The sequence below is a fragment of the Clupea harengus genome, chromosome 17, assembly GCF_900700415.2.
Source record: "Clupea harengus chromosome 17, Ch_v2.0.2, whole genome shotgun sequence".
Taxonomy (NCBI): Eukaryota; Metazoa; Chordata; class Actinopteri; order Clupeiformes; family Clupeidae; genus Clupea; species Clupea harengus.
The window spans coordinates 1,156,467-1,183,317 of NC_045168.1; the positions used below are offsets into that span (position 1 = coordinate 1,156,467).

General features: G+C 45.3%; 1 protein-coding gene across 2 annotated transcripts in view; it reads left to right on the forward strand.

The window, feature by feature from the left end:
• lama1 (laminin, alpha 1) overlaps window positions 1-26,851 on the forward strand; it is a 63,333-nt gene that overhangs the window by 27,925 nt on the left and 8,557 nt on the right. For both annotated transcript variants that reach the window (XM_031584386.2, XM_031584385.2), the window contains exons 11-46: window positions 3,075-3,215; window positions 3,350-3,505; window positions 5,400-5,501; window positions 5,709-5,923; window positions 6,320-6,431; window positions 6,685-6,795; window positions 7,667-7,794; window positions 8,475-8,561; window positions 9,407-9,618; window positions 10,628-10,734; window positions 12,316-12,496; window positions 12,806-12,942; window positions 13,329-13,562; window positions 13,988-14,131; window positions 15,375-15,554; window positions 15,929-16,114; window positions 16,747-16,874; window positions 17,042-17,162; window positions 17,450-17,590; window positions 18,054-18,172; window positions 18,648-18,734; window positions 19,265-19,458; window positions 20,046-20,188; window positions 20,339-20,437; window positions 20,578-20,689; window positions 20,887-21,043; window positions 21,574-21,784; window positions 22,142-22,258; window positions 23,484-23,647; window positions 23,912-24,050; window positions 24,169-24,268; window positions 24,525-24,641; window positions 25,085-25,264; window positions 25,559-25,713; window positions 26,125-26,268; window positions 26,599-26,732. In XM_031584386.2, the coding sequence (XP_031440246.1) occupies window positions 3,075-3,215; window positions 3,350-3,505; window positions 5,400-5,501; window positions 5,709-5,923; window positions 6,320-6,431; window positions 6,685-6,795; window positions 7,667-7,794; window positions 8,475-8,561; window positions 9,407-9,618; window positions 10,628-10,734; window positions 12,316-12,496; window positions 12,806-12,942; window positions 13,329-13,562; window positions 13,988-14,131; window positions 15,375-15,554; window positions 15,929-16,114; window positions 16,747-16,874; window positions 17,042-17,162; window positions 17,450-17,590; window positions 18,054-18,172; window positions 18,648-18,734; window positions 19,265-19,458; window positions 20,046-20,188; window positions 20,339-20,437; window positions 20,578-20,689; window positions 20,887-21,043; window positions 21,574-21,784; window positions 22,142-22,258; window positions 23,484-23,647; window positions 23,912-24,050; window positions 24,169-24,268; window positions 24,525-24,641; window positions 25,085-25,264; window positions 25,559-25,713; window positions 26,125-26,268; window positions 26,599-26,732 (5,195 nt within the window). The remainder of the gene's footprint in view (window positions 1-3,074; window positions 3,216-3,349; window positions 3,506-5,399; window positions 5,502-5,708; window positions 5,924-6,319; window positions 6,432-6,684; window positions 6,796-7,666; window positions 7,795-8,474; window positions 8,562-9,406; window positions 9,619-10,627; window positions 10,735-12,315; window positions 12,497-12,805; window positions 12,943-13,328; window positions 13,563-13,987; window positions 14,132-15,374; window positions 15,555-15,928; window positions 16,115-16,746; window positions 16,875-17,041; window positions 17,163-17,449; window positions 17,591-18,053; window positions 18,173-18,647; window positions 18,735-19,264; window positions 19,459-20,045; window positions 20,189-20,338; window positions 20,438-20,577; window positions 20,690-20,886; window positions 21,044-21,573; window positions 21,785-22,141; window positions 22,259-23,483; window positions 23,648-23,911; window positions 24,051-24,168; window positions 24,269-24,524; window positions 24,642-25,084; window positions 25,265-25,558; window positions 25,714-26,124; window positions 26,269-26,598; window positions 26,733-26,851) is intronic.

A 26,851-nucleotide genomic window follows, 5' to 3' on the forward strand; every position in this document is an offset into this window, starting at 1 on the left:
GTGGTGGCCTGGGTGAGAGGAGTCTTTTAAGATGTTATTGGCCCTGCTAAGGTAGCGGGAGCGGGCAATGGATTCCAGGGAGGGCAGTGAGCAGCCAGTGATTTTTTGTGCTGTGTTGATGACCCTTTGGAGGGCTCTCTTGTCTGCTGCGGTGCAACCGGAGTACCACGCCGAGATGCAGTAGGTTAGTACACTTTCGATAGTGGTGCGGTAGAAGGCCACCATCAGTTTACACTCCAGGTTGTTTTTCCTGAGTACTCTCAGGAAGTGTAGTCGCTGCTGTGCCTTTTTTACTGTCTCTGAGGTGTTGACAGACCATGAGAGGTCATCTGATAAATTGGCTCCTAGGAATTTGAAGGTGTGGACCTTCTCCACACAGTCCCCGTTGATGTAGAGTGGGGCCGGAAATGCACTTTGCCTTCTGTAGTCCAGAATTAATTCTTTCGTTTTTGTGGTGTTCAGTGACAGATTGTTGTCTGAGCACCACACTGTCAGTTTCTGTACTTCATCCCTGTACGCATGACTGTACTCCAACCCATCCCACCAACACCATCATTAAATTTGCTGACGACACCACCGTGATCGGGCTCATATCAGAAGATGACGATCTTCTCATATGAGCCCGATCACGGTGGTGTCGTCAGCAAATTTAATGATGGTGTTGGTGGGATGGGTTGGAGTACAGTCATGGGTGTACAAGGAGTACAGTAGTGGGCTCAGCACACAGCCTTGTGGAGAGCCAGTGCTTAGAGTGATGGTGGAGGAAAGGTGGGGACCGAGTTTTACAGTTTGTGGGCGGTTTGAGAGGAAGTCCTTTATCCAGGTGCAGATGGAGGGGGTGAGGCCTAGTGCAGTTAGTTTGCTGACTAGTATGTCAGGGATGATAGTGTTAAAAGCTGAGCTGTAGTCAATGAAGAGCATTCTTATATAGGTTCCACAGAGTTCCAGGTGGCTCAGTGAGGTGTGGAGGGCTACGTCGATGGCATCTTCCGTGGACCTGTTTGCTCTGTAAGCAAACTGATGCGAGTCAAATGTGGGGGGAAGGGTTGATTTGATGTGCCGTAAAACCAGTTTCTCAAAGCACTTCATGATTACAGGTGTAAGTGCAATCGGTCTATAGTCATTCAAGCTGTTGATGGCTGGTTTCTTAGGGACGGGGATGATGATAGCTGATTTTAGGCAGGGTGGGATGGTGGCTAGAGTGAGAGAAAGGTTAAAGATCTTAGTGAAGACCCCAGCGAGTTGGTTGGCACAGGAATTGAGTACCTTTCCAGATACTCCGTCGGGGCCAGCAGCTTTTCTTGTACTCACTGATTTGAGCACACATCTCACCTCGTGTTCTTGTAGGGTGAGAGTGTGGCTGCTGGGGGTTGGTGGAGTCAGTGCAATTGTGGTGGGCCTGTTGACCTCAAAACGGGCAAAGAAATGATTAAGTTCCTCTGCCAGTGAGGCATCAGCGTGGACAGTTGCTGTTCTTGTAGTTGGTGATGTTTTGAATTCCCTGCCACACTCTCCTTGGATTATTATTAGTGAGATGGTCTTCGATTTTTTTCTTATAAGCCTTCTTGGCATCTTTGATGCCTCTCTTCAGGTTGGCTCTAGCAGTACTGTAAAGGGCCTTGTCACCTGATCTGAAGGCGGAGTTCCGCTCCTGGAGTAGGGTCTTGACCTTGCTTGTCATCCAGGGTTTCTGGTTAGGATACACCCGAATCCTTTTGGCTGCAGTCACAGTGTCTGTACAATGATTGATGTAGGACAGTACAGTTCCTGTATATTCCTCCAGGTCCTGTTGTTCGAATATGTCCCACACTGTATGTTCAAAGCAGTCCTGCAGTTGAGAGAGAGCTCCCTCGGGCCAGATTTTTATGTTCTTAATGTAAGGTTTTGTCTTCCTCCTGAGCGGTGTGTATGCCGGGATGAGGAGCAGTGAAAGGTGATCTGACTGTCCTAAGTGGGGTAGGGGTGTGGTTCTGTAGGCATGCTTTAAGTTGGAGTATACGTGGTCGAGTGTATTGTTCCCTCTGGTAGCACACTTGACATATTGGATGAACTTAGGTAGCACTGTCTTCAAGCACGCTTGATTAAAGTCACCCGCTATGATGTGCACTCCGTCTGGATGAGCCTGTTGATGTTTACTAACGGTAGCGTACAGCTGAGAGAGTGCTGCGCTAACGTTTGCATCCGGTGGTATGTAAACAGCTGTTACTATGACAACCGTTAGCTCCCGTGGCAAGTAGAAGGGTCTACACATCGTTGATAGCATTTCTAAGTCCGGTGAGCAGTGACTGTCTATTGTGTTGCTGTTGTTACACCAATCATTGTGTACATAAATGCAAAGTCCCCCTCCTCTGCTCTTACCCGAGTCCATGTTCCTGTCCTGCCTATGGATTGAGCGGTCCGCTAGTCTCACTGCAGCGTCAGGAATTAACGGGTGAAGCCAGGTTTCAGTTATGATCATCACGCAACAATTCCAAATTAAATGGTTTGCTGTGACATGTAGCTCCAACTCATCCATTTTATGGGTGATAGATCTAGCATTGGTGAGAAAGATGCTCGGAAGCGGTGGTTTATGCGGTTGTTTACGTAGCCTTGTAAGCAGACCTGCCCGGCTTCCTCGTTTTTGCTTCCTGTCCCTACGCCGCCTACGTCGCTTGCTAGGTCCGCCAACAATCCACGGAGACCCCGGTAATCTTGCAATGTCCTCGGGTATTTTGTGGGTCCACTGAAAATTCCGTGTTACGGATAGCTTCTGCTGCCATCCAAAGTCAATTAAGTCCTGGCGGCTATACACGTAATTTGCTTCACAAATATTGACTAACAAACAAAAAAACGAATACAAAAACATAAAAACAAAACACCAAACTGGAGAGCTAGAAGCCGCTGCGTCCATACGCGCCGCCATCACCATGACAACCAATATCACTGATGATATGTAGGTTATTTTTAGACCTGCTCACCTGGCATATTATCATGACTAAGCCTCTGATTCCCACCCACACAGCACCCCTTAGCTAACAATCATATCCGCAGTATGAAATAAAAGCTTTGGCCCAACCTTGTGTCTCTGTCTTTAGGCCAACGTGATGGGAGCCTACTGTGACCTGTGCAAGCAAGGCTTCTTCAACCTGCAGGGGCTCAACCCGGAGGGCTGCACGGAGTGCTTCTGCTTTGGAGTGTCTGACGTGTGCGAGAGCTTGCTGTGGCCCACATCTCAGGTAATGAACACACATCCATGTACTCACATTCACAAATACACTCACGCACGCACGCACGCACGCACGCACGCACGCACGCACGCACGCACGCACGCATCTTGACAAACTGAGTTTGGTGGTGTGTTTGCCTACAGGTGGATCACCTGGACGGCTGGCTGGTCCCCACCACCCCGAGCACCTCCATCTACACGGCCCCTCTTATCGAGGACAACCTGATCATCCCCAGCAACGTCACCTCCTACCGCTTCCTCTACACCTGGGCCGCGCCAGAGAGCTTCCTGGGAAACAAGGTGAGAGTTCAGAGGTTGACTGAGATGTTAAGTCAGAGGAGATTGTTGAGTGCATTTACAAAAGCTGAGCAGAAATACCCATGGGTTCCTCCTTATATAGTGTATCCAGGCCACAATGTTATATACTGTAACGCCATGCCGTCGTTGCATAGGTGATAAAAGCAATTTCATTCAGCCTTTCTTTGGTTGAACCTACAAGTTTTTCCTTTTAAGTCACTAATCCTGATTGACCTCTAGGTTGCTGAACTAAAGAACCTGAGGTTTATGGTCAGCTGCTCTGTTGTAGCCCATACTAGAACAGCCATGTTCTACAGAAATCAGGCCACACGGGTCTGGGCATAGCCATCTTCAGCTTAAAAGGCCTGGTTTAGCCATCACATACAGTATAAAGGCTTCACTGTTAAACATTGCCTGTGAAACCTATAGTAAGTTACTTGCAGATATTGGTCAGTAACACAGTGTAGTTATAAACTATAAAAATAACCACAGCCAACTGATTTTTCAATTAAATCCTGCGGAACATCTCATGTTGTGGCTATATCAATTCTGTCGGTTGCATTTGTGATTGACATTGGGGCACATCAGGTAACTTTGTTAAGAAAATAATAATTCCTGTTACATCATTTGTCAAAATCAGTTTTATGTGATAGTACTGTAGTCCTGTTATGCAATTACTGTACATCACAGGTAACTTTGTTAAGAAAATAATAATTCCTGTTACATCATTTGTCAAAATCAGTTTTATGTGATAGTACTGTAGTACTGTTATGCAATTACTGCATTGTGGGAGCATGTAACTGATGCAGTTGGAATGTAAAAGGTTGTATTTTTCCACAAAGCGATTGTGAGATATACAGTAATATGCAGGACATCAGTTCTACAGTGAAATACTGTTTAATTTATGTACAATTTCCCATAATGCATTTGTGGTCACAGTAAAGCACTACAAAGCAGTTATACAATAACATACTATACAAATAATAGTAATAGAAAATGCTGATTTCACATAGCTTTCTATCAGTGTTGGCGTCAGTGTAATGGTTAAAAGGGCCCGTGTGAGTCTCAGAGAGAGGGCTCCAGTCATCCTCTATGACAGCGCTGCAGAGCTGCAGTGTGGAGAGCATGTTCTAGCGTAGAGGAAAACAGATTTCAGACGCCTCACAACAAGGACCCCCTTACTTGCTGCTGGTAGCCATTTGTTTCGATCCTATCCCTACCTTCTTCTTTGCACCCTTCATTTTTCCCACCCAGCCACATGCTGTGTTAGTGCTTGTCCTATGTCGTCCCCTTTTCGACTTTCACTTCCCCCATCTCAGCCTTCTCCTTCTTTCTCCTTTTCCTTCATCGTCCCCATCCTTCTTTCCCCATCCTCGCTCTCTCTCCGACCTTATTAATTAAAAAGCCCTTGTAATTACACTCTCCTCTACATTAAAAAATAATTAGGTTACACTTGTTGGCACCAACCTAATATTTGTACCCAGTCTCCCCCCCCCCTTCCCCTCAGGTGATGGATGAAGTGAAATTATGTGATTACTTCTGCTATATTTGCAGTGTGTAGGGGGGGGGGGGTCGTGCCAGCGAAAGCAATTATCCCTGGGAAAGCCCTTCTGCAGGGTCTCAATCCATCTGGATAAGATTAATGTTGTACAGTGCAGGGTGTCCAGTAGATACTTTAATCATTGTGTATTAGCACCAAACTACAGTTGAAGCAATTAAAGAGGCTTAAGTAAGTCATGGTGTATTTTACATTAACAGTTTCAATTGTAATTCATATGGTTAGTATTAATTTGAATGGCTATTATTTCACATATTAAGTAAATGAGTTAATTGATGTGGCACTGTGTGTGTGTGGTTGCTAAGCGCTGCTAAGTGTCTCCGTGTCTTGACCTTGTAGTTGACTTCATACGGCGGCTTCCTGAAATACAGCGTGGCGTATGACATCGCCGTGGAGAACGTGGACAAGACTCTGCCCTCTCACTTTGACTTGATTATTGAGGTAAGCTGAAGCATACAGAATACGCAGCTTTAATGGGATGCAAGGTTACGGAAAGTCCCATCAGTAATCAGACAGAAATGATGGCAGCCCATGGTATGGCATTTCAAAAAAATATGAACAATCAAAGCAGTTGTGCTGAAATGGGACAGACTCAGTGTCATTATCTGATGTCCCCTGTCCTCTGTTTCTTTGCCTCTGTCTGTGCAGGGCAACGGGCGGTCCCTCCGTCAGTCCCCGTCCCGCCGCCTGCTCCTGACTCCTCTGCGGGAGCAGGAGGTGTCTGTGGAGGTGGTGCCACACAGCTTTGTGGACCTGCATACGAGCCGGCGCATCCAGAGGGACGAGCTCATGACGGTTCTGGCCGACGTGGCGAACCTGAGGGTCCGAGTCTACCTCAACACCAGTACCGAGGGGGACCTGAGGTGAGGAGCTCATTACATCATCTAAACATTACATCATCTAAACATTACATCATCTAAATATAACCCTGCGGAGGGCATCATGTTTCCAAAATGCAGATGACACTTTCAAAAAAGTCCAGGAAGGAAGAAAAGCTTTGTTGATGCTAGCTTTTGTTTGTGTAATACAGTAATTGTGACTTGAACTGACAATCCAACAGCATATTACAAAGGCCTTTCAAAATCTGATGAATAAAATACCTTTATCTTTAGAATGACTCTTTGAAATGGTAGATCACCATTCTCTATTTTGTGTTTGCACTTGATAATCTAGTACAATAGAGAGGCAACACGAGACATAAATAAAAGCCAATAGCTAATTATACGATGACTGATCCATTTGTTGGTGTGCTCTTTCAGGTTGAGTCAGGTCTCTCTGGACACAGCCAGGCGTAACTCCTCCAGCTCCCTGCAGGCTATCGGTGTGGAGCAGTGCGAGTGTCCCTGGGGCTACTCGGGGACGTCCTGTGAGGTAAGCACCCAGGTCATGTGATCAGGGTGCACATGCACCAGTGGGACTGACATAGAATTATGCTAGCATGGCCAAAGCCAAAGCCTCAGTTCATTAAACTGGTAATACATTAGTTGTAAGGCCAGTTGAAACATAGATGTTAAAGACAATTCATTTATGTAGACGCTTCTGACTCTTTACACCTATTTACACCTGTTTACACCTAGTGTTTCTTCACTGCGTTATACACTGCGACCTCTTGTGTTTTTGTCAGTATTGTATCTCCGGCTTCTACCGTGTGGATGGGATCCTGTTTGGTGGAAACTGCCTCCAGTGTGAGTGTAATTACCACGCTACACAGTGTGACATCAACGGCGTATGTGTGGTGAGTTCTTCTTTTTCTTCGTCTCAGTTTGTTCTATTATGTTCTATTAACCCGTTACAATTTTATAGGCCAAGGTCTTCAAATCCCTGCACTACACAGTCTGTGCCAACTGTGTTAACTAATTTACGTCACATTGAAGTGTCTTGAATAAGCACCCCAGATGTTTTCCTGGGCATCGGTGTTGAATAACTACCACCCTCTTCCAGATGTTTACCTTGACCCTGTCATCTTCAATAGCCCAGTCCCATAGGGCTCCGCGTCTGTCTAGTTGCACAGAGCATCTGATGTATGACTCTGTTGGTGCTGGCCTCAATGTGACACGTGTATTAGGTATCTGATGAATATGTGGCACTCAGCTCAGAGGCTTTAGGACAGGATACGACTGTGTTATCTCCTGGAAAACATTTTATCAGTCGGCGCACATTCACCAGATGAATGCACTTTTAAAAGGGTAGCACACCCCCCTCCCACCCCCCCTGACATTTTTCTGTAGGGAATCGTGTCTCGCTTGATAATGTCTGCCCTGCCACACAGCTTAATAGAAGTGCTACTGTAATGCGATCCATTGCCCTGGGGTTTCTGTGGTGCGCAGCCTACAGTCTGAGGCTCAGAGCAGAGTGCATGTGTGTGTAGTTATAATTTGTGTGCCGTTGCTGGATTGTCATCTAGTGAACAATGTATACTACAGCATAGAGGTTGCTAGGTTACTGTGGTGCATAGCATGCAGTTTTGGACTGCGTGGGTAAAATAGAGTTGTATTTGTGTGTTTATGTTCTTTTGTGTGTGTGTGTGTGTGTTTGTGTGTGTGTGTGTGTGTGTGTGTGTGTGTGTCCATGTTTTATCTGACTCGGCCGTGCTAAATCTTCCCCAGGGTTGCAGTCACAACACCACTGGGCCCCACTGTGACCAATGCCTGCCCGGTTTCTATGGCGACCCCTTCGAGGGCACCGCTGAGGACTGCCAAAGATGCGCCTGCCCGCTGACTGTGGCGTCGAACAAGTGAGTTCCGCCGACCGCCTCGGAACTCGCCATTCATTCCGTAACCTTCTCGAGGGTTCTGTCTGTCCTAGCATCTGAATAGAGCTGGTGTCTGGAGCCTCAATTAAGATGTCTGCAGCTCTGCACAGTGGCACCAGATAGGACAGCCAATATCTCAGGCTACCGCTCCTGGCATCACACAGCTTTTCACAAGGGGAGAATTAAACCAGTCAGAGAGAGGAATTCGGATATTAACGTGTGTGTGTGTGTGTGTGTGTGTGTGTGTGTGTGTGTGTGTGTGTGTGTGTGTGTGTGTGTGTGTGTGTGTGTGTGTGTGTGTGTGTGTGTGTGTGTGTGTGTGTGTGTGTGAGTGTTACAGAGGGATGTGTAAATGCTGTAATATATTCCGTGCCATACAGACAGAATATTTGTTACAGAGTGATTGAGAACAGGAAGTATCTTGCTATTTTTCTATTTGTCCTGCACCAAAAACCAAGAACTGTCACCAAGGTTTAACCTTTCAATACAAGTGACAGTCAGGAGGTCCTATAAGAAATGCATAATTACAATACATTGCAGAATCAAGATCTCTTTGGGTTTAATTGAATTGAATTGAACTGAACTGAACACTATTAACTTGCATGTTGAAATTCCTGCTGTTGATTCCCTTGGCAAATCTTCCTATTGTTCTCCTCCTGTAGTTTCAGCCCCACCTGCTCTGTGGAGAATTCAGGAGAGGTGACATGTGACCAGTGCCAGAGAGGATACACTGGACCCAAGTGTGAGAGGTAAACCACACACACACACACACACACACACACACACAGACACACAGATACACATAGACATACACACACACACACACACACACACACTCATGCACACACACACACACACACACACACACACACTCATGCACACACACACACACACACACACACACACACACTCGTGCACACACACACACACACACACACACACACATACACACACACACACACACACACATGCACACTCATACACATAGACACACACACACACACACACACCACACACACACACATGCACACACATACACATAGACATATACACACACACACACACACACACACACACACACACACACACACACACACACACACACACTCATGCACACACACACACACACACACACTCATGCACACACACACACACACACACACACACACACACACACACATGCACACTCATACACATAGACATGCACACACACACACACACACATACATATGCACACATACACACATGCACACATACATGTGCACACATACACACATATACATATGCGCACATGCACACATACACACGTACACATTCACTTACACTCCCTACTGTATGAGCTGCAGCTGCTCTTCCACATCTGAGGAAATCCTGCTCCTGTTGTATCAGTTACACACACCTGAAACCTATGACTGATGGATAAATGCACACTTTAGGTATATGAAGTACAATCAGGATCTTACTTTACCTGTGCATGACTTACAGTTAGAGACTGAATGACCCTCACTCCCTCTGCCTCATTGTGTATCTGTGGTCGGCATGGTTCCCACGCTCACCATGTTCCCTCTCCTCCGCTCGTCTCCACTCTCTGCAGGTGTGCGGACGGTTACCACGGGGACCCCACCGCCCCCGGGCAGGGCTGCGTCCCGTGCCAGTGCAACGGCAACGTGGACCCCGAGGAGCCGGGCCACTGTGACCCCGGCACCGGGGAGTGCCTCAAGTGCGTGGGTCACAGTGCAGGACGGAGCTGCGAGAGGTGCGCCGACGGTTACTATGGCGATGCCGTCTCGGCCAAGAACTGCCAGGGTAAGTGATGTCTAAACTCAGAGACTAAATAAAAAACAGCTCAACTCTAAAACAAGACAATACCTGAGATATGTTGTTTATATTTCTGATATTATAATGTCTTATGTAGACTATACATGCATCAGGCAGTCACTTCAAAAACAAAGTTGTCCATACCAAATATGTTTCACATTATAAATATGCTTCCTGAAAGCCAGTCACCTCTACATTTTGTAATGCACTCTAATGACAGATTATTATTATCATATTAATAATGCCTTAATTAATTGAGAGGTTACTGATTATCTACTCCAGGTTGGCAGTACTGTAGAATAAAAAAATATTATTCACTTTGAGAATTAGATTCAGGGCAAGGAACAAGTAAGAGAGTATTGGACATTGCATTGCAACAGCACTGGAAACAAAGAAACTGCCTGCTGTCAATAAATGTGTGTTTTTGTAAAAATGTTCTGTGTGGTATTAATGTGTTGATTCATTGATGAACTGACTGGATGAGCTGAATTCATGTTGAAAGGCAGCTTGACACAGCCAGTGCTGTGGATAAAAGTGTTAGCCATAAGCAGGCCAAAGTGCAGGCTCAGTCATCCTGAGTGAAAGTAGGCTAACTACTATAAAGTAGCATTAGTTCCATCCTTGGTCATGTGAGTCAATGTAATCCTCCAATGTAAATCCACCGCATACTTACACGCGACTCAGGAGCTTGTAGCAAAGTGTAATCTGTGTGTGTATATACCATACACACTGTGTACACACTTATTTTACTCTACCATAAAGGAAGTGTTACATTGATTCACCAGCAAAACAATCAACAGCCATGGCTCCTTCATAGCTGCATTTTGTTGCGTCGTTGAGCTATACTGACACCTACAGGCCAGCAAGAGTAACTGCCAGTCTCATCCCAAGAGACATGTGTGCAGCCAAAATCTTCAGTCTGCTCTGAAATCTTGTCATGATTAATTAGTTTAATTTACTTGCATAATTATGTTTATGTTTGTGTTTCTGCGTCTAGCTTGTGGTTGCCATGGAAACGGGTCCTTGGCCAGTGTGTGTCACGTGGTGACGGGCCAGTGTGAGTGCAGACACCACGTGGAAGGAGGGAAGTGTGACCGGTGCGAGGTATGTTCAGCTCCCGAAAATGTGTGTGAGTGTGTGTGTGGTTCATTAGTCCATAATGCCATTGTGTGTGTGTGTGTGTGTGTGTGTGTGTGTGTGTGTGTGTGTGTGTGTGTGTGTGTGTGGGTGTGTGTGTGTGTGTGTGTGTGGGTGTGTGTGTGTGAGAGAGAGAGGTTCATAAGGCATGTTTAGATCTAGTGTGTTAGATCCGGTACCTTCTGTGTCCGTCCTCTTATTCATCCATCCCGGTCCACCGGTACCCCAGAGTGCTCTTCCTCCAGCCCAGCGCTGATGGTCATTGACGCTGCTCCTCCACACGCCACCATCATCTGTGGGTTTTTACCGTCTATCTAAATAACTTTTTGGGCGGCATGTATAGCCTGCCTGATTAGGCCTGTAGTTGGAACCCAGGCTTTCCTGCTTCCGCGTTCCAGCAGACGCCAGCTGGTCTCACAAGCTGCTTGCGCGAATGTTTTTGCTCTCCATTAGCACGGTCAGATTGTTTTTTCACACTCGGCTGGACAGTAGGAGAGGCTGAACGGAGGCGCCCGGTGTTATTGGCAGATCGCTCGGATAGAGACGGAGGAGTTTAGGGGGCTGCTGCAGATGTTCGTGGCTGCCCGGTGTCAGATGTTGAGGGCCGGGGTAAGAGGTGCCAGGCGACCCCCAGGCTGCCAGGAGCTCCGCTGGGGCCTTCTTGGACGGGATGGCGCTGCGTTTGGCACAGTGGGCTAATACATACGGATGAGGTGTCGCAGCTGAAGCGAGCGGATAAATATTCCTGTCGGAGCGTTGTTTGGGTGGTAATTAATGACCCCTCCACACCCGCCATGCTCAGGCACAGACACACACACACACACACACACCCTCACACACAAACACACACACACACACACACACACACATACAGCTCTGCTCTTCTTTTGGTGTGCAAGATTTGTCCTCCACCTGTGCAGAGGTCTTCCCAGCTAGCAGGTGATTCTGGTCTCTACCCTGATGTGGCCCAGAGGCAGCCACTGATTCAGTCAGTTGAGGTTTCATTGTGAAGCTCCTGCAAATCTATCTACGGGATGGCACGATGAAGACTTTTATACCAAATGAAGAGTATTTTGAAAAACCCTTATAGAAGGAGTGGTCTTTATATCTGCAGTGTATTTCCATTCGATGAATTAACCTGCATTGTTCGACTGCCTACCGCATTGAGAACGGGAATACCTGAATTTCGATCGATCATTCTGACTTTCTTTCCATAGCAGCCGAAAGCTGAGCAGTCAGCGTGGCGTTTCCGTCGCGTTTATCACCCATAGTGTGAAATGGAAACCCGGTTTTTATTGGCTTCAGTGTTTTTATTTGAATGATTACAGTCGTTAGTCATCATGGTCATTAACACAAAAGCTAGTCGCTAACTGTCTGCCGGAGTGTAGAAAAGCCTACAGTGAGGACACAATGCAACCTTGTGGGAGAACCTGCCGTGATTAGTAGCTTCTGTATAGAGCTATTCATCGCTCAGGATCACACTTTGACTGCATGGTTGTTGACGACGGCGAGTAAGATGAGTAAAATGTCTCTGTGCTTCTCTCACAGGTGGGCTTCCATGGCCTTCTCAGCGGCCAGGGGTGTGCCGCGTGCAACTGTAGCCAATCAGGTTCCACCTCAGTGGCGTGTGACGAGGAGGGACAGTGCCAGTGCATCACGGGTGTCGCGGGTGACAAGTGTGACCGCTGCCAGCAGGGCTACTACAACTTCCAGGAGGGAGGCTGCACACGTAAGACACACACTCACAACATGAGTGCACACTAAGCGGTTTGTGTCTACAGATATAGACACACATTTGTATTCAGTGGTCATTTAGCATATGACCTACAATAGAGAAACAGTCAGCCCATTTACTGTACCAGTACTACGGTACTACATTGCATTGAAGTCCAGACATTGAAGACAAATCTGGTTAGGAACTGCTAGGATTTGTTTACGTGTTGGTCGAGAAAGTTTCTTTTTGATATTTGGGACAGAAATCAGAAATTCCTATTGAAATTCCTGTCCTTATTTCTGTCCTCCTCCTCCTCCTCCTCAGCCTGTGACTGTGCCTACACCCATGGCAACTGTCACCCGGAGACGGGGGAGTGTATCTGTCCTCCACACACCAAGGGAGACAAGTGTGAGCTGTGTGAGGAGAACTACTGGGGACACAACCCCATGACCGGCTGCAAGGTAGAGTACACACACACACACACACACACAGTCACACACAGAAACACATAGACATGCACTCACACACACACACACACACACACACACATACACACACATACACACACATACACACACATACACACACACACACACACACACACACACACAGTGTCACACAGAAACATATAGACATGCAGACACACACGCACACACAGAAACAGGTACACTCACAGATAGAAACATACACACAGATGTTATGCACACACTTATGCTTACGGACACAAATATATGAATGCATACACATGCACACACACACACACACACACACACACACACACACACACACACATACACACACATACACACAATTAAATAATCCTCCCATTCTGTTTCTCTCTCTCCAGTCCTGTGACTGCAGTGTGGCAGGCTCCTCATCCTCCCAGTGTAATGTCACCGCTGGCCAGTGCCCGTGTCTGGAGTCCTTTGACGGCCAGAGATGCGACCGCTGCGCCATGGGCTTCAAGGACTTCCCACAATGCACTGCATGCAACTGCAACATCAACGGCACACAGGAGGAGTTCTGTGACGAGAAGCTGGGCGTGTGTGGCTGTGAAGAGCAGGGCAGCTGCATGTGCAAGGTGCAGATACTGGACTACAAATCCCATAATCACCTCCTCCTCTCTCAGCTAATATATGCAGGGTTTATAGACACTTATGACAGCACTGAAAAGGGGTAAAACTATGGTCTCACTCAATGATGAATTGTGTTACCTTCACTTCACTGCTTTTGATAGTGCCCATGTAATGACAATGTCATTCATTTATTTACAAGTCATATAACTCATAAATGTCAAATTCAAGCCCATGTCTTTTAATTTCATGGGATTAAGGAAGAAGTAAATACTCAGACCACTAGTCGTAAATCAGTCAAGTTCTTAGACCACTAGTCGTGAATATAAAACTGATAATTGATAAGTAAAGAACTGTGTTGGATTTGAGTTGAGTTGGTAGCGACCCTTTTTTTCATTTTGATGTGTCCCTCTTGACTCTCCGTGGTTGCCAGGCCAACGTGGGCGGAGGAGGATGCGATGAGTGCACGCGGGGCACGTTCGGCCTGACTGCTGAGAACCCGGCCGGCTGCAGCCCCTGCTTCTGTTTCGGCGTCTCGTCGGACTGCGAGGAGATGGGGGGCCTCGTCAGAGTGCCGGTGAGTGAGTGAGTGAGTGAGGCCACCTCCAGCTGTATAGAGCACTGAGGACGCCTCTGGGTACTTTCACTGATCACAGATACTAGTAATGCAGTAATATCATTCATTTGTATACGCTGTTAAGACTGGGGGGGAAAGTGTTTGTTGATTCATGCCAGAGCACAACAGCAGACACACACCCGCGTGCACACACACACACACACACACACACACACACACACACACACACACACACACACACACTCACTTTCTCTCTTTTGTGTGGGCACTCACATCATCATAATCAGTATCCTTAACATCTTTTTGGACTCTTGCTGCAGTGAATGGCCCAGTGCTGTTAAGAGCTATTTGAACGCATGAAGTGTAAATATGTCCGTGCTCTCTGAGGGCAGCTCTGGGGTAAGGTTCTCTATCGGCTGCGATGAGGCATTGATTGGGGTCTTTTCTCAGATGCATATTGAAGAGAGTTCTTCTCTCGTGGCCTTCCTCTACATAAGTCATGACGCTGTTATGCCTGCCTGTCCCAAGGACATAGAGATTAGCATTTTAGTTTAGACAAAACATCTTTATTTTATTTGGGGGGATGCCATCGCACTAACAACCAGGCTTAATGTTAGTACATTATTTTGATGGTTAACAAGCATTGATAATGAGATTTTTTTTTACCGTCATTATCTGATCAATTAGGAATTTAATGGGTTTTTTTTTTTGGATCAATATACTTTCTGCGTAACACCCTGTGCATGCTTATGCTATGTGGCTTTCGCATCTGATGTCTGGATTCAGCAATTAGTCTGATGAATAGTTTCTCTGTGTTATTAACTTCTGTCTGTTGTAATTCCACTGGAGATGTGATCTGGTTTATTAATGTTTCTGAGATAGCGAGAGCCAGACGTCTCAGGACGCACAGACACAGTGTCTCCGTGATAAGCCTGTCTGTACATACAGCACATCTGAAGTTACACAGACTCTCTTTCTCTCTCCGTCTCCCTCTCTTGATCTCTCTGGTATTTCTGTCTGTCATATTCTTTTTCCTCTTGTCTGCCTGACTCTCTCTCTCCCTCTCCTTCTTTTCTCTTTCTCTGGCTGTTCTCTCCTTCTCTGTTTGCCTGTTTCTCTATTTCTCTCTCTCACTCTCTTTCCTTCTGACCTATTCGCTCTCATTCTTTCTCTATCATTCTCTTCGTCTATTCCCCCGCCCCCACACACCCAACACTCACACATAAACTCTCCCTCCATTCAGCTGACACTGGGAGAGGACCCAGAGCGCCTCCATGTGGTGAGCCAGAGTAACTTGCGGGGCACGCTGGAGGGGGTGTACGTGCAGAATGCTGAGATGCTGCTGGACACCAGCCAGCTGGAGAACTCCCTCCTGACTGGGCCGTACTACTGGAGACTGCCCATTCACTTCCAGGGCCACAAGGTGAGCCATGCAGCTCCTTAGATGCACTTTACCCATTATATGTGAGACTGTATGGGCCTGTCTATCCCATGACAATGCATTAAAGACAGTAAACTATGGTTCTTTTAAACCTAAACATTAAATACAAGGAGAATATTACATCATAAACTGTCTTTGTTAAAATGGTGAGGTTTGATGGGCTTTTCTTCACAATGTTCTGGATGATACCTGATGTTATTTTTGGTTGCTTTAGATTTGTATTATTTAAACATAACGATAGCATTCAATAAAAAGGTATTCCATGATAATAGTCTGTAGAAAGGGCAAGGTGTCTTGAACTGAGGATTTTGTCAGTTGGTTCTTCATGCCATTTGCCTTTGCTTGTTCCTTGGTAGCTGTTGTCTTATGGAGGGAAGCTGTCGTACTCTGTGGTCTTCTACGCCATGGATGCAGCAGGTCTGTCCAACTACGAGCCTCAGGTTCTGATCCGTGGAGGTCGACTGAAGAAGGTGGTCATCTACATTGACATGCCTGCCCCTGAGAATGGCATGAAGACCCGACAGGAAGTCCCTCTTACTGAGGTGAGCCTCTCTACCTCTATGCCAGCTCACCCTACAACTATGTGCAAATTCACTGACTCGCTGCTCCACATGGAGGCGATAGTTTTAAGTGTTTTTTTGGTAGTTTTCGATTACATTAATATTATTATTAGAATAGTATTATTTGTGAAGTGTCTTTGTAAAATTCAAGGATCATTTGAAAGGACAATGCTTGTCATCCGTGCATTTATACTTTTCTTCCTGCATCTTGCCATCACTGTCTCTCCCCAACCATTCTTTGTCAGTGTTTTTTTTTGTCTGGATGGCTTGTGCCATGTTGCATCATGTCAGTGTTGAAAGGGATGGCTAGAATAATAAAGAGAGAGAACAAAAGCATGAAAGGTGATGATGAAAAGCATGAACACACCTGAGATATGACGACGAGATCTGAATGAATAAAAGGTATACCTTTGACATGTGTACCAAGTTGCGATATATGTGTGTACAAATTCAATCGATTCAATGTATGAATGAATCATCATCTTGAATAATCTTAACTGTCACCCCGTATGACAGATTCATAGATTTTAATGTTTGTCTTTTTGTCTAAACGTCTTTATATATTTCTCAATGGTTAAAATTATTTTTTTTAAATGTGCTTTTCCTGTGAACAGCATAAATGGAAGTATTTCAACTCGGTCTCTGAGAAACCTGTCAGCCACCCAGACTTCATGTCTGTCCTGAGTAACATTGAATACATCACCATCAAAGCCTCATATGGAACTGGACTGCAGCAGAGCAGGTAGGCATACTTCCTACTTCCTCTCTCCTATGATGCATATCCTGTTATATATTAAGCATTTTTATTGAATTACTTTACCCATGCTGCAACGTGTTGATGCCATTGTCAATGTATATCAGCTCTTTCCATTGTTTATATATGTATATTTTTCCCATTTTTCCTTTAAGGATCGCGAACATCAGCATGGATATTGCCATGGATGCGGAGGACGGGCCGGAGTTCACAGAAGTGGCAGGCTTGATCGAGTCCTGTGAGTGTCCACGCGGTTACGCAGGACTGTCCTGCCAGGTATGACCATAAACAGTGTCCTCTCCATTCTCTCTCATAAACACACACACACACAAAGTCAATTCTGAGACAAAGTATGTGTAACTGTCTCTCCTTCAGCATGCTCAAAATCATTACAATAGCTATGTCACTCTATCCACTCGACTCCCACAACTCCCACTCCATCCCATGACCCAGTTAGTCTCCCCTAGCATGGGGATCTTGGCAGGGCCGTGTGGGAGTGGTGGGGGAGTATCTGTCCTGGTTGTAAACGGCCCCGTTGTCTTTTCCTGTCTGCTGTGTCTCAGGAGTGCGCCCCAGGTTACTACAGGCAGCCGGTGTCCGAGCTGAACATGAAGGGGATGAACCGGCCGCTTATCCAGCCCTGCGTGCCCTGCGGGTGTAACAACCACAGCCTGGCCTGCGACCTGGAGACCGGAGAGTGCCTGGTAATCTAACCATCACACAACCGTCTGCATGTCCACAGAGTAGAGGGGCAGAGGCACAGATTTAGAGAGTGCCATGTCTTATAACTCGGAGCTGTGCTTTGAGCCTTTTTTAGTTGTGAGAGTTCAACTTTAGGTTCCACTCATACAAAGCATGTTCTTCGTTCGTCTCCATTTGTCTTACAAGTTGAACCTTTTCTTGATACTTTGACAACCTCTTTCAACGTTATATTAAACAAGCTTTTTTACCAGGAAAGCATGCCACAATATGAGAAAAATGACTCTGAAAATACTTTTAAAAGACCTTTGGAAAAAAAATGTACTCATCATACTAAAAGGCCATCCATTATTCTGTCAGATTTCTCATTAAACTTCTGAGCACAGGTTGTTCTGAGAACCAGACGCTCTCTCTGTGCACCAGTTCCTTCGGCCTCCTCACCATGTGTCTCTTCTCTCTCCCAACCAGGGCTGCCAGCACCACACGGCCGGTGAGCGCTGCCACGTCTGTGCCCAAGGCTACTACGGCGCGGTGAGGGGCTCCATCAGGGACTGTTCCCTGTGCGCCTGCCCTCTCCAGACTAACAGGTAAGACGACACCACCCCTCTATGTCTTACTGTCTACCTTGTCCTAGTGACCTTGTTTTGGCCCATCTGAGCCAAGGCTAAGGTTGATGTGTGTGTCATAGTAAGGAAACTGATAACATCTGACGTCATGGGGATCAGGTGTTTGTTGTGTGCTGCACATGCAGCTCTTTGCCAGAAGAGGGCAGTGTAGTGGCTATGATTTGAAATGCTTCTCAGCAGATTGCTTATGATATGCAGTTATGTGTTTTAAAGTAGCAAAAATGAATACAGAGTATGTCACCAGCATCCAGCTGTACTAGGCTATAAAGCAGATGTATACACAGCCTGCCATGTCAAAGCCCAGATGTTCCCTCCACACTCACTCACTTCATAATACGATGTCAATACGTCTACTCACTATATTAAAAGTGTCCCAGCTGTTGGTGTGTGTAATTACTCAGTTTGTCTTTTGTCTGTTTTTTTTCTCCTCCTTCAGCTTCAGTCCCTCCTGTGTGCTGGAGGGTGTTGGGGATTACCGCTGTAACGCCTGCCAACCCGGCTACGAGGGCCGCTACTGCGAGAGGTGAGGGTCAAAGGTCACCTGATGCCTCGTTAAATTTAAGGAAACAGCAGTAGGGCCATTAGAGTTAAAGATAAGAAGATAAGGAGAAAGAGATAAGAATATCTTACCTTAGGGGGTGACACTGTGGGGGCAGTTAAACACCACTACATGACTGATTATGTCAATATTTTAAATAATATTAAAAGGTATAATTTAATATTTAGCCATTATGTGCCCAGTGGTTAACTGATTGATAAGTAGAATGTTCTTCCTATGTTAGTACTTGTTATTACCGCAAGCACTTGAAGTTAAAGATGGGGACATTTTAGGGTTAGGGTCATAAATGTGAGTAATGGGTACTTTTTAGGGCGACTATTACCAGATGTACTTGGGGTTTAGTCTGGGGTTAGTTCTGTGGTTAAGGTTATTAAGAGCTGTAATGCTTTTTAATGATACTGTAGTAATGACATTGTGTATAAAATTACACTAATACATTGAGATAAATTCAAGAGTGTTTATTTTTCTTTTTTGTCGTTGTCCCCGTCCTTCAGGTGTTCTGTGGGTTACTATGGCAACCCTTCAGAGCCAGGCGGGCGCTGTCAGCAGTGTCAGTGCAGCACGGCGGGGTCTGTCCATCAGGTGTGTCATCACCTGACGGGTCAGTGCGACTGTAAGGTGGGCGTGAGGGGACACACCTGCGAGGAGTGTGAGGCCAGACACGTGCTGATCAAAGACCAGTGTGTGTGTAAGTATCCAGCACAGCACAGCACAGCACAGCACAGCACAGCACAGCACAGCACAGCACAGCACAGCACAGCACAGCACAGCACAGCACAGCACAGCACAGCACAGCACTCAGAGACTGACATACTTAATGCATGTTCCACCCAGAGAGTGGTTGATTATTCCCAACAGACCACAAAAGCTTTACATACGAAAGGCATACCAATTACATTTTTGTGTTAATATGCCACAGAATGATACGAACAATCCAGAACAGACCCAGCAAGAAAACGTGCCTCTAGAAATACACATATTAAAATGAGAACAAATGAGTATGAATTATTCATGAACAAATGAATACTGTAATCTGAAATGCATTAAACAATGATTAATCATTATGTATGTAGTAATTATTAATAGGCACTTCAGTTTAGTTTTCAGTGTGTTTCATTTCATCTATAATGTGTTAGGTCATGGTTTTAATGTATGATTTATGGTTTATTTGATAATTAAGGTGTTGTTTTGTTGGTGTGATTTGTTTGGTTGCTTGGTGTGGCTTGTTTTGTTTGTTTTATATTCTATGCTTTGCTCTCTCCTCCCTATGCCCAGCTTGTGATGACCAGTGCACAGGGGTCTTACTAGATGACCTGGATGCTCTGGACGTCTCCATCTCTTCTGTGAACCTGAGCGGCATCATCCTCGCCCCCTTCAGTCTGCTGCTGTCCTTGGAGGATCAGACGCGGCAGATTCAGGTCAGAAAAAAATGACTGTCTCCCTGGACTCAAACGTGCACCATCTGAGACAGACCTGTAGCATATGCAGTACATTTACAACATAACTAACGGTACGTAACATTTTGTTTTCATTTCTGTTTGTTCAAAATTATTTTGTTTTTCCCGCAGGACCTCATGTCATGGGAGAAAAGCTCAAGTCATAAGACGAACAAGGCAGAGGCTGCTGTGACTAACTTCACTAAACAAATTGACGACCTTGAGGAAAAGGTAGGGCTCCACAGACCTAAACCTTAATCCTATCTTCTATCATATCATCTGCAAATATACTGTATGATTGTAAGTGACAGTGTCCTTCTTCCTGCCGGTTACTGGAACTGCAGCCTCTATCTCTATGTAATGTCTTACAGGCCAAGACTGTGTCCAAATACGGAGAGGAAGTGATCCAATCAACAGAAAAGCGGATTACACAGGGCAATAAATTACTGGAGTTTATCAATAAGACTCGTGCTACTATACAAGGTAAAGGATGATTGATTGATTGAGCATTGATTTTTATGCTGTTATACATGATAATCAGGACCAGATGAACTATAGATGAAATATGACTTTGATTGGTTGGCAGCAATAACAGCCAAGTCTGTAGAATATGACATCTAACTGGTGATTGGTTCTTGCATCATTTGCATCATGTGCTTGACTGGGTGTGATTGGTGCAGCTCTGGAAGAGGAGGTGGGTCGTCTGAATGAGACAGCGAAGGAGGAGATGAGCGAGACCAACAGCACCGTCCTACTGGGGCAGGTGGAGGCCATGCTGGAGCAGATAAGAGGCCTCAACATCACCAACGCCAATACCTCAGCCCTCACTGAACTCAGGTCAGTCAGAAGACTTTTGTAAGAACTCACTCCAATCCCAGAGCCATGAACAGTAGACAAGAGCTGCTAGCGTTTAGTCGCTAGCGCCTGTTGCTAGCACGTCTCTTCAGGTGTCATGGAGTGAGGTCTGCTCACTACTCAGCTCTGCACCTGCTGGCTACTATTAGACATTTTTGTGTACGTAAGAACCCACACCAATCCCAAAACAATTCATAGTACAGAGGAAACCCCACTAAATCTGGAGCATAAGTCTGATGCACAGTACCGATAGTCTGGTATAAATCCTGTCTCCATGACTAAATGCTCCTCATTTAGGCAAAAGATTCATGAAAACACATACAGTAAATATAATCTTTTTTTTTTTTTAACTGTATGACCTCCTTGTTCAAATTCTCTGACTCATTCCTGTGATAATAGTTAATAGAAAATTGAGTTTGATAACTTAAACAGAACTAGCAGAAGAGAGTGAAGCTATCAAAGGTCCAAAGGATGTGATACGAAAACCACTTCTGTGTTGCTTTACTGTGCAGTGAGGCGGTGGCAGTCCTTGAGAAGGTACAGAGACAGATTGGGGAGCCTCGCCAAGCCGTCGAGTCTCAGATGGAGGCCATCGTCACGGTGCTGTCCAATCACACGCATCAGCTGCAGGAGGCCAAGGAGCTCATTATGGTGGCCAGGGGGCATAACAATCAGACCACTCAGCTGCTCAGTATCATCAACATCACTCTGGACCAGTACACTGTGAGTCTCGAAAAGACATCAACACTAACTGAGAGCATCTTCAACGCCATCAGAGCAGCGTATTGATTTCTGTGATTGAATCATATATAATTTGATGATTGTAAAGAAATTATATGATTCAGAATAATGTAACGTGACGGGCAAACGTATAATATAAGTCCTTGAACAACTAATGTAAGATATCTTTATTTTGTGTAAAATATCTTTAAATGTCTTTAATGATGACTGCAGTAGTTCTAAGTTTAAGCCTGTAATGTGACTTTGTATTGTAGTATCCTTGGATCTATACAGAAATAGGCTACTCTCCATGCTTAGCTTTGGCCTAATCACAAATCTGTTGTTGTGATTTGTCAATAGACTTTGAAGCACAACGTGAGCACCAACACCCAGGAAGTGACCTCACAGATGGAGGAGGCCCAGGACCTCCTGACTGATGCTCTGAACATCGGTGGAGACATGGACAACATCACATCTGTACGTCCACAAAACCATTTCTCTCTCATCATACATTCCTCCTATAGCCCCATACCAATGCTCCTCCATGACAACAGCCACAAACAGCCACACAGACCAGTGACTATATTGGTATATTGACACAGACAAATACCAAAGAAGCTGGCCTCTTGATACATCCTTTAGCTGTGTAACATGGTAGTCAATCCCCCTGTTATCTATGGACAGGTCTAGTTTTATTCCTTCAAGCCTGAATAAATGCATAGTTTTCCTTTAAAATGCTATTGTTATAACAAATTGGCTTCTTTAGAGAAACTCAAACTGTACATTTTTCTTAAATCACTATAGAGGTGCAAATTAAAACAATAAATAACTCAAGACAGTTTCCTCACATCTTTCAAATTTAGTCAAGGACATTCAATTAACAAGAAATAAACATGGCAAGCGTTCTGGAAAATCTAAATAACAAAGAAATTATACACATCACGCCATACATCAAGTCCCTTGAACGTTTTTGTCCATTGTGAGACGGACCAAAGGAGGGCCCAGAAAGACAAAAGTAGGCCTTTACATAATATCCATCCCTGGTTAAACAACAAAGAAAAGGATTGGTCTCACCCAAAACTCCTCTTCTCCTGCAAAAAAGACCCAAGAATCAAAGTACCATATAATCCACGATCTGAAAACAAGCAATTAAGAGAGGTCTATACTCCACAAACTGGCAACAGTTCCACACGGAAATCCTCCAGTTTTCTTTTGTTCAGCACACAGCAATGGCTTCCCCACCTGCCAGGAAAGTATTCCAGGTGTCCTACACATGCACCTCCTGTCTGCTTCCTCAGGTGTGCTTTTTAATTAGGAAACTTAAAAGTCCCCTTTTCCTGTCAGAATCAGTAAAAGTCCTTACAGCAAATTATACGCAGAAAAAACAAATAAAGTATACCATGTCACCATTTACCGGTAACTATAAGTAAAGAGTGGATTTCCCTTTAGGACTTTATCTATACTCCCTCACTACTACCTCAACAGTTTAACGTAAACTTTATTACTTAACTGGGGTATATGTGTGAGGGTGTGATCTACTGGCATTTATCTGTGGCAGTGCCACACTGTACAATTTAAACGAGAGTGATCTAATATTACAAATGAGAGTATCTAAGATTTAAAATGTAGGGGTTCTGTTTCACAGAGCAGCTGTTGGTCCTGTTGTGACTGTGTTGTGTTGTGTTGTGTTGTGTTGTTGTAGACTCTGGAGGAGACACGCGATGAGCTGGAGATGCGCTACCCCACTCTGAGGAAGCACGTGGACACGCTGGTCATGGACCTCAGCAAGAGAGACGCTCTGCAGATAGTCTACAGGGCCGAGGACCACGCCAAGGCACTGCACAAAGAGGCAGAGGCTCACAACGGGTGTGTGTGTGTGTCTGTCTGTGTCTATGTGTGTGTGTGTTTCTATTTGTGTGTGTGTGTGTGTGTGTGTGTGAGAGGGAATGAGTGAGTAAGTAAATGTGATGTTGGGCGTGTATATTTCTGTATTTCTATTTATAAAACACCAGTTTACCCACATATCATGCTTAATCACGTAACCATGTCAATAAAGCAAAAGAATCCCTCATTTATGAGTTATTGTTCGGCTTTGTCAAACTCTGGTTGTAATATTAAATTCCTGAATAGGTCTTTGTCTGAGGTGCGCGGAGCGTCAGAGAATGCCACCATTGCAGCCCTGGCCAACACTAACATCCGAGGAGACATCCAGGCAGCGGAGGACTTAGCATTGACAGCCATCCAGAATGCCACTGACGTACTCAACCAGGTGAGCCAAGCCAAACAAATAGAAAGGCTTATTTACCTGCAGGGCCTTTTCAGATGCCTCTTTTGGAGAGAGAAAGACGTTCCCCAAGGTAAAAGATGGATTTTGGTGTTTGTTGTAGACTCAGTCAGAGGAGCCAATGAATGGACAGGGGACACGGGCCCTGCAGCATAGCATGGACATCCTGGAGAAGAGCTACCGCATGAGCAACTACAGTGATGGTGTGTACCCATACACACACACACACACACACACACTTATGCCTACACACACATTCATAGACATACACACCTGTGACTCATGCAGATGTACACATACACACACACACACACAGGCATACACCAACTCAAATACCCACACATGCAGGTACAAACAAACGAATATTCATTAGGCTTTGGTCAATATCGTATATGGGGGCATAGCTGGTGCTTCGGTCTCCTGATGGGCTGTGCTAACGTGTGTTTGTCTCCTCTGCAGGTCTTGTTGTGAATCTCACCGATATGACTGACAGGCTGGCTCTGGCCAAAGCCAACATCCGCAACATAAGCCAGCTGATCCCAGAGGCGTCTACATTCCTCAAGGACCTTCCCAGTGGTGCGTCACTATTGCAGACTCTTAGACTGTATTTAGGACAGATTGTTCTGCTGATTGTCGTAGAGTGATGTACTAGTGCGTTATAATTCAGTGGATTGCAATTCTTAATGTGAAACTAATAAACAAATCGCCTAGAGATAATTGTATTGTTATGGCGCTATATAAATAAAATAAAATTGAATTGAATTGAAAATACCGTGGGCTTAATTTGGGAAGACATAGTTCTGCAAAAACGGTTTAGCTTTTAGCTCCAAATGAAGCCTACAATGGAATTTGATGGTTTCTGTTATTCTAGTATTTTCAACAGTGATAATTCATTCACCCTAAACACCAAAGTCCTGTCCTTTTCTGTCCAAATTAGCTGATTTTTCAGATGGTTTCTCCCAAACATTATAGCTTAAAGAACCATTTCTTTATTATTGTCTTTCCTGTCTCTCTCTCAGGTAGCAAACAGGTCCAGGAGACCAAGGAGCAGGCGGAAGGGGTCAACGCCTCTCTGCTGAAGGCTCTGGGTCGTCTAGAGCACTTGCAGGTCAAGCTAGGGCAGTCCACCTCCACCGTGGCCGAAGCCAACAGCACCGCCAGGGGCACCAACGAGATGGTCACCGACTCAGAAAAGACCAGTACGTTAAAGTTCAGCGACAGAGTGGTCGGCTTTTATCTCAAACTGCCCAGGCTTGAGATTTTAGGGTCACAAGTTCCAATGCTGTAGGGCACAGCTGAAAAACACACGATCACTGTGCAGAAGTTGCTTTGCAAAGTTATGTCTGCTTAATTTTGAAGAAGATATGATATGAAATGTGTTAACAAATTATAGCCGTAAATGAGTAAATGTAACACATTTACCAAGTGTGTAGTGATGAATATTATGTGATGCATTGTGAGAATGAGCTGTCCGTGTCTTCCTTCCCCTGCAGCCAGTGAGGCGGCGGCGAAGCTGAATGAGGTGGAGGTGTGGACGGAGCGTCTCTTTGACAGGATGAAGCCTTTGAAGACGCTGGGGGAGAACCTGAGCAGGAACCTGTCCGAGATCAAAGAGATGATCAGCCAAGCTCGCAGGCAGGCCGCCTCGGTCAGTGCAGTGTGCAGACACACACACACACACACACACACACACACACACACACATGCTCACGCAGACGTTTGTCTTGTCTCATTAAAGTTAAGATACTGACTAACACAAGCGGGCAGTGATACACAGTGATGTCACAGATGCACACACTCTCCCAACTCTCACACATTCTGTCTGTATCCCCCCCCCACACACACACACACACACAAACACGCAAATGCACACACACTGACGTTCTACAAGTTCACATGGACACACACATACTCAGAAGAAATACATAGAAATCTTTGCGCAACTCAACTATGTCTATGTCAGTCTACTTTCCTCAACAGCTTACTTTTTCGACTTTGATTGACCAATCAAGTGACACTAACAGTAATTTGCCCTCATTCTTTTACCCCTGACTTTCAGATCAAAGTGGCAGTACTGGCAGAGCACGACTGCGTCAGGGCCTACAAGCCTGAGGTCTCCTCCAGCAACATCAACACCGTCACCCTGACAGTGAAGACGACCGAACCCGACAACCTGCTATTCTACATGGGCAGCAGCTCCGCCGTAAGCCTGGAACTCATTTTTTTTGTATTAGTTGTACGACTGAAGCAGTGCCATGACTACAAATGTTGCCCAGGTCAAGGTGATTAGTTTTTAGCACACGCCATAGCCTGCAGTGTAGCGCCATAGCAAAATAGAGCACAGTGGTAGAAAATGCCAAAGCTAAAAATACTATATGTGAGGCACATGAATGAGATCATGTTTTTGTAGCAGTTGTTGAAATGTTTATACTCATTCTATGCTAGATTTATTCAGATAAGTGCCTTTCAAAGGGCAAAGTATAAATTGTTTTGCATATGATCATTTAATTTGGGTGTGATGTCTCTCCGTCAGGCGGACTTTATGGCCCTTGAGACGCATCATGGGAAGGTGTCATTCACATGGGATGCTGGGTCAGGTCACGCCAAGCTGGAGTACCCCGACGTGCAGATCAACAACAATAAGTGGCAACGGATTAACGCAACTCGGTAAGCTTTGCTTTTACCAAAACCAAAACTCACCCTGAGAAGTACTAGGGTACTAACTGTAATTTTACTATTTACTGTGAGAGCTTATATTCATTCAATATGATGATATACAATGGACA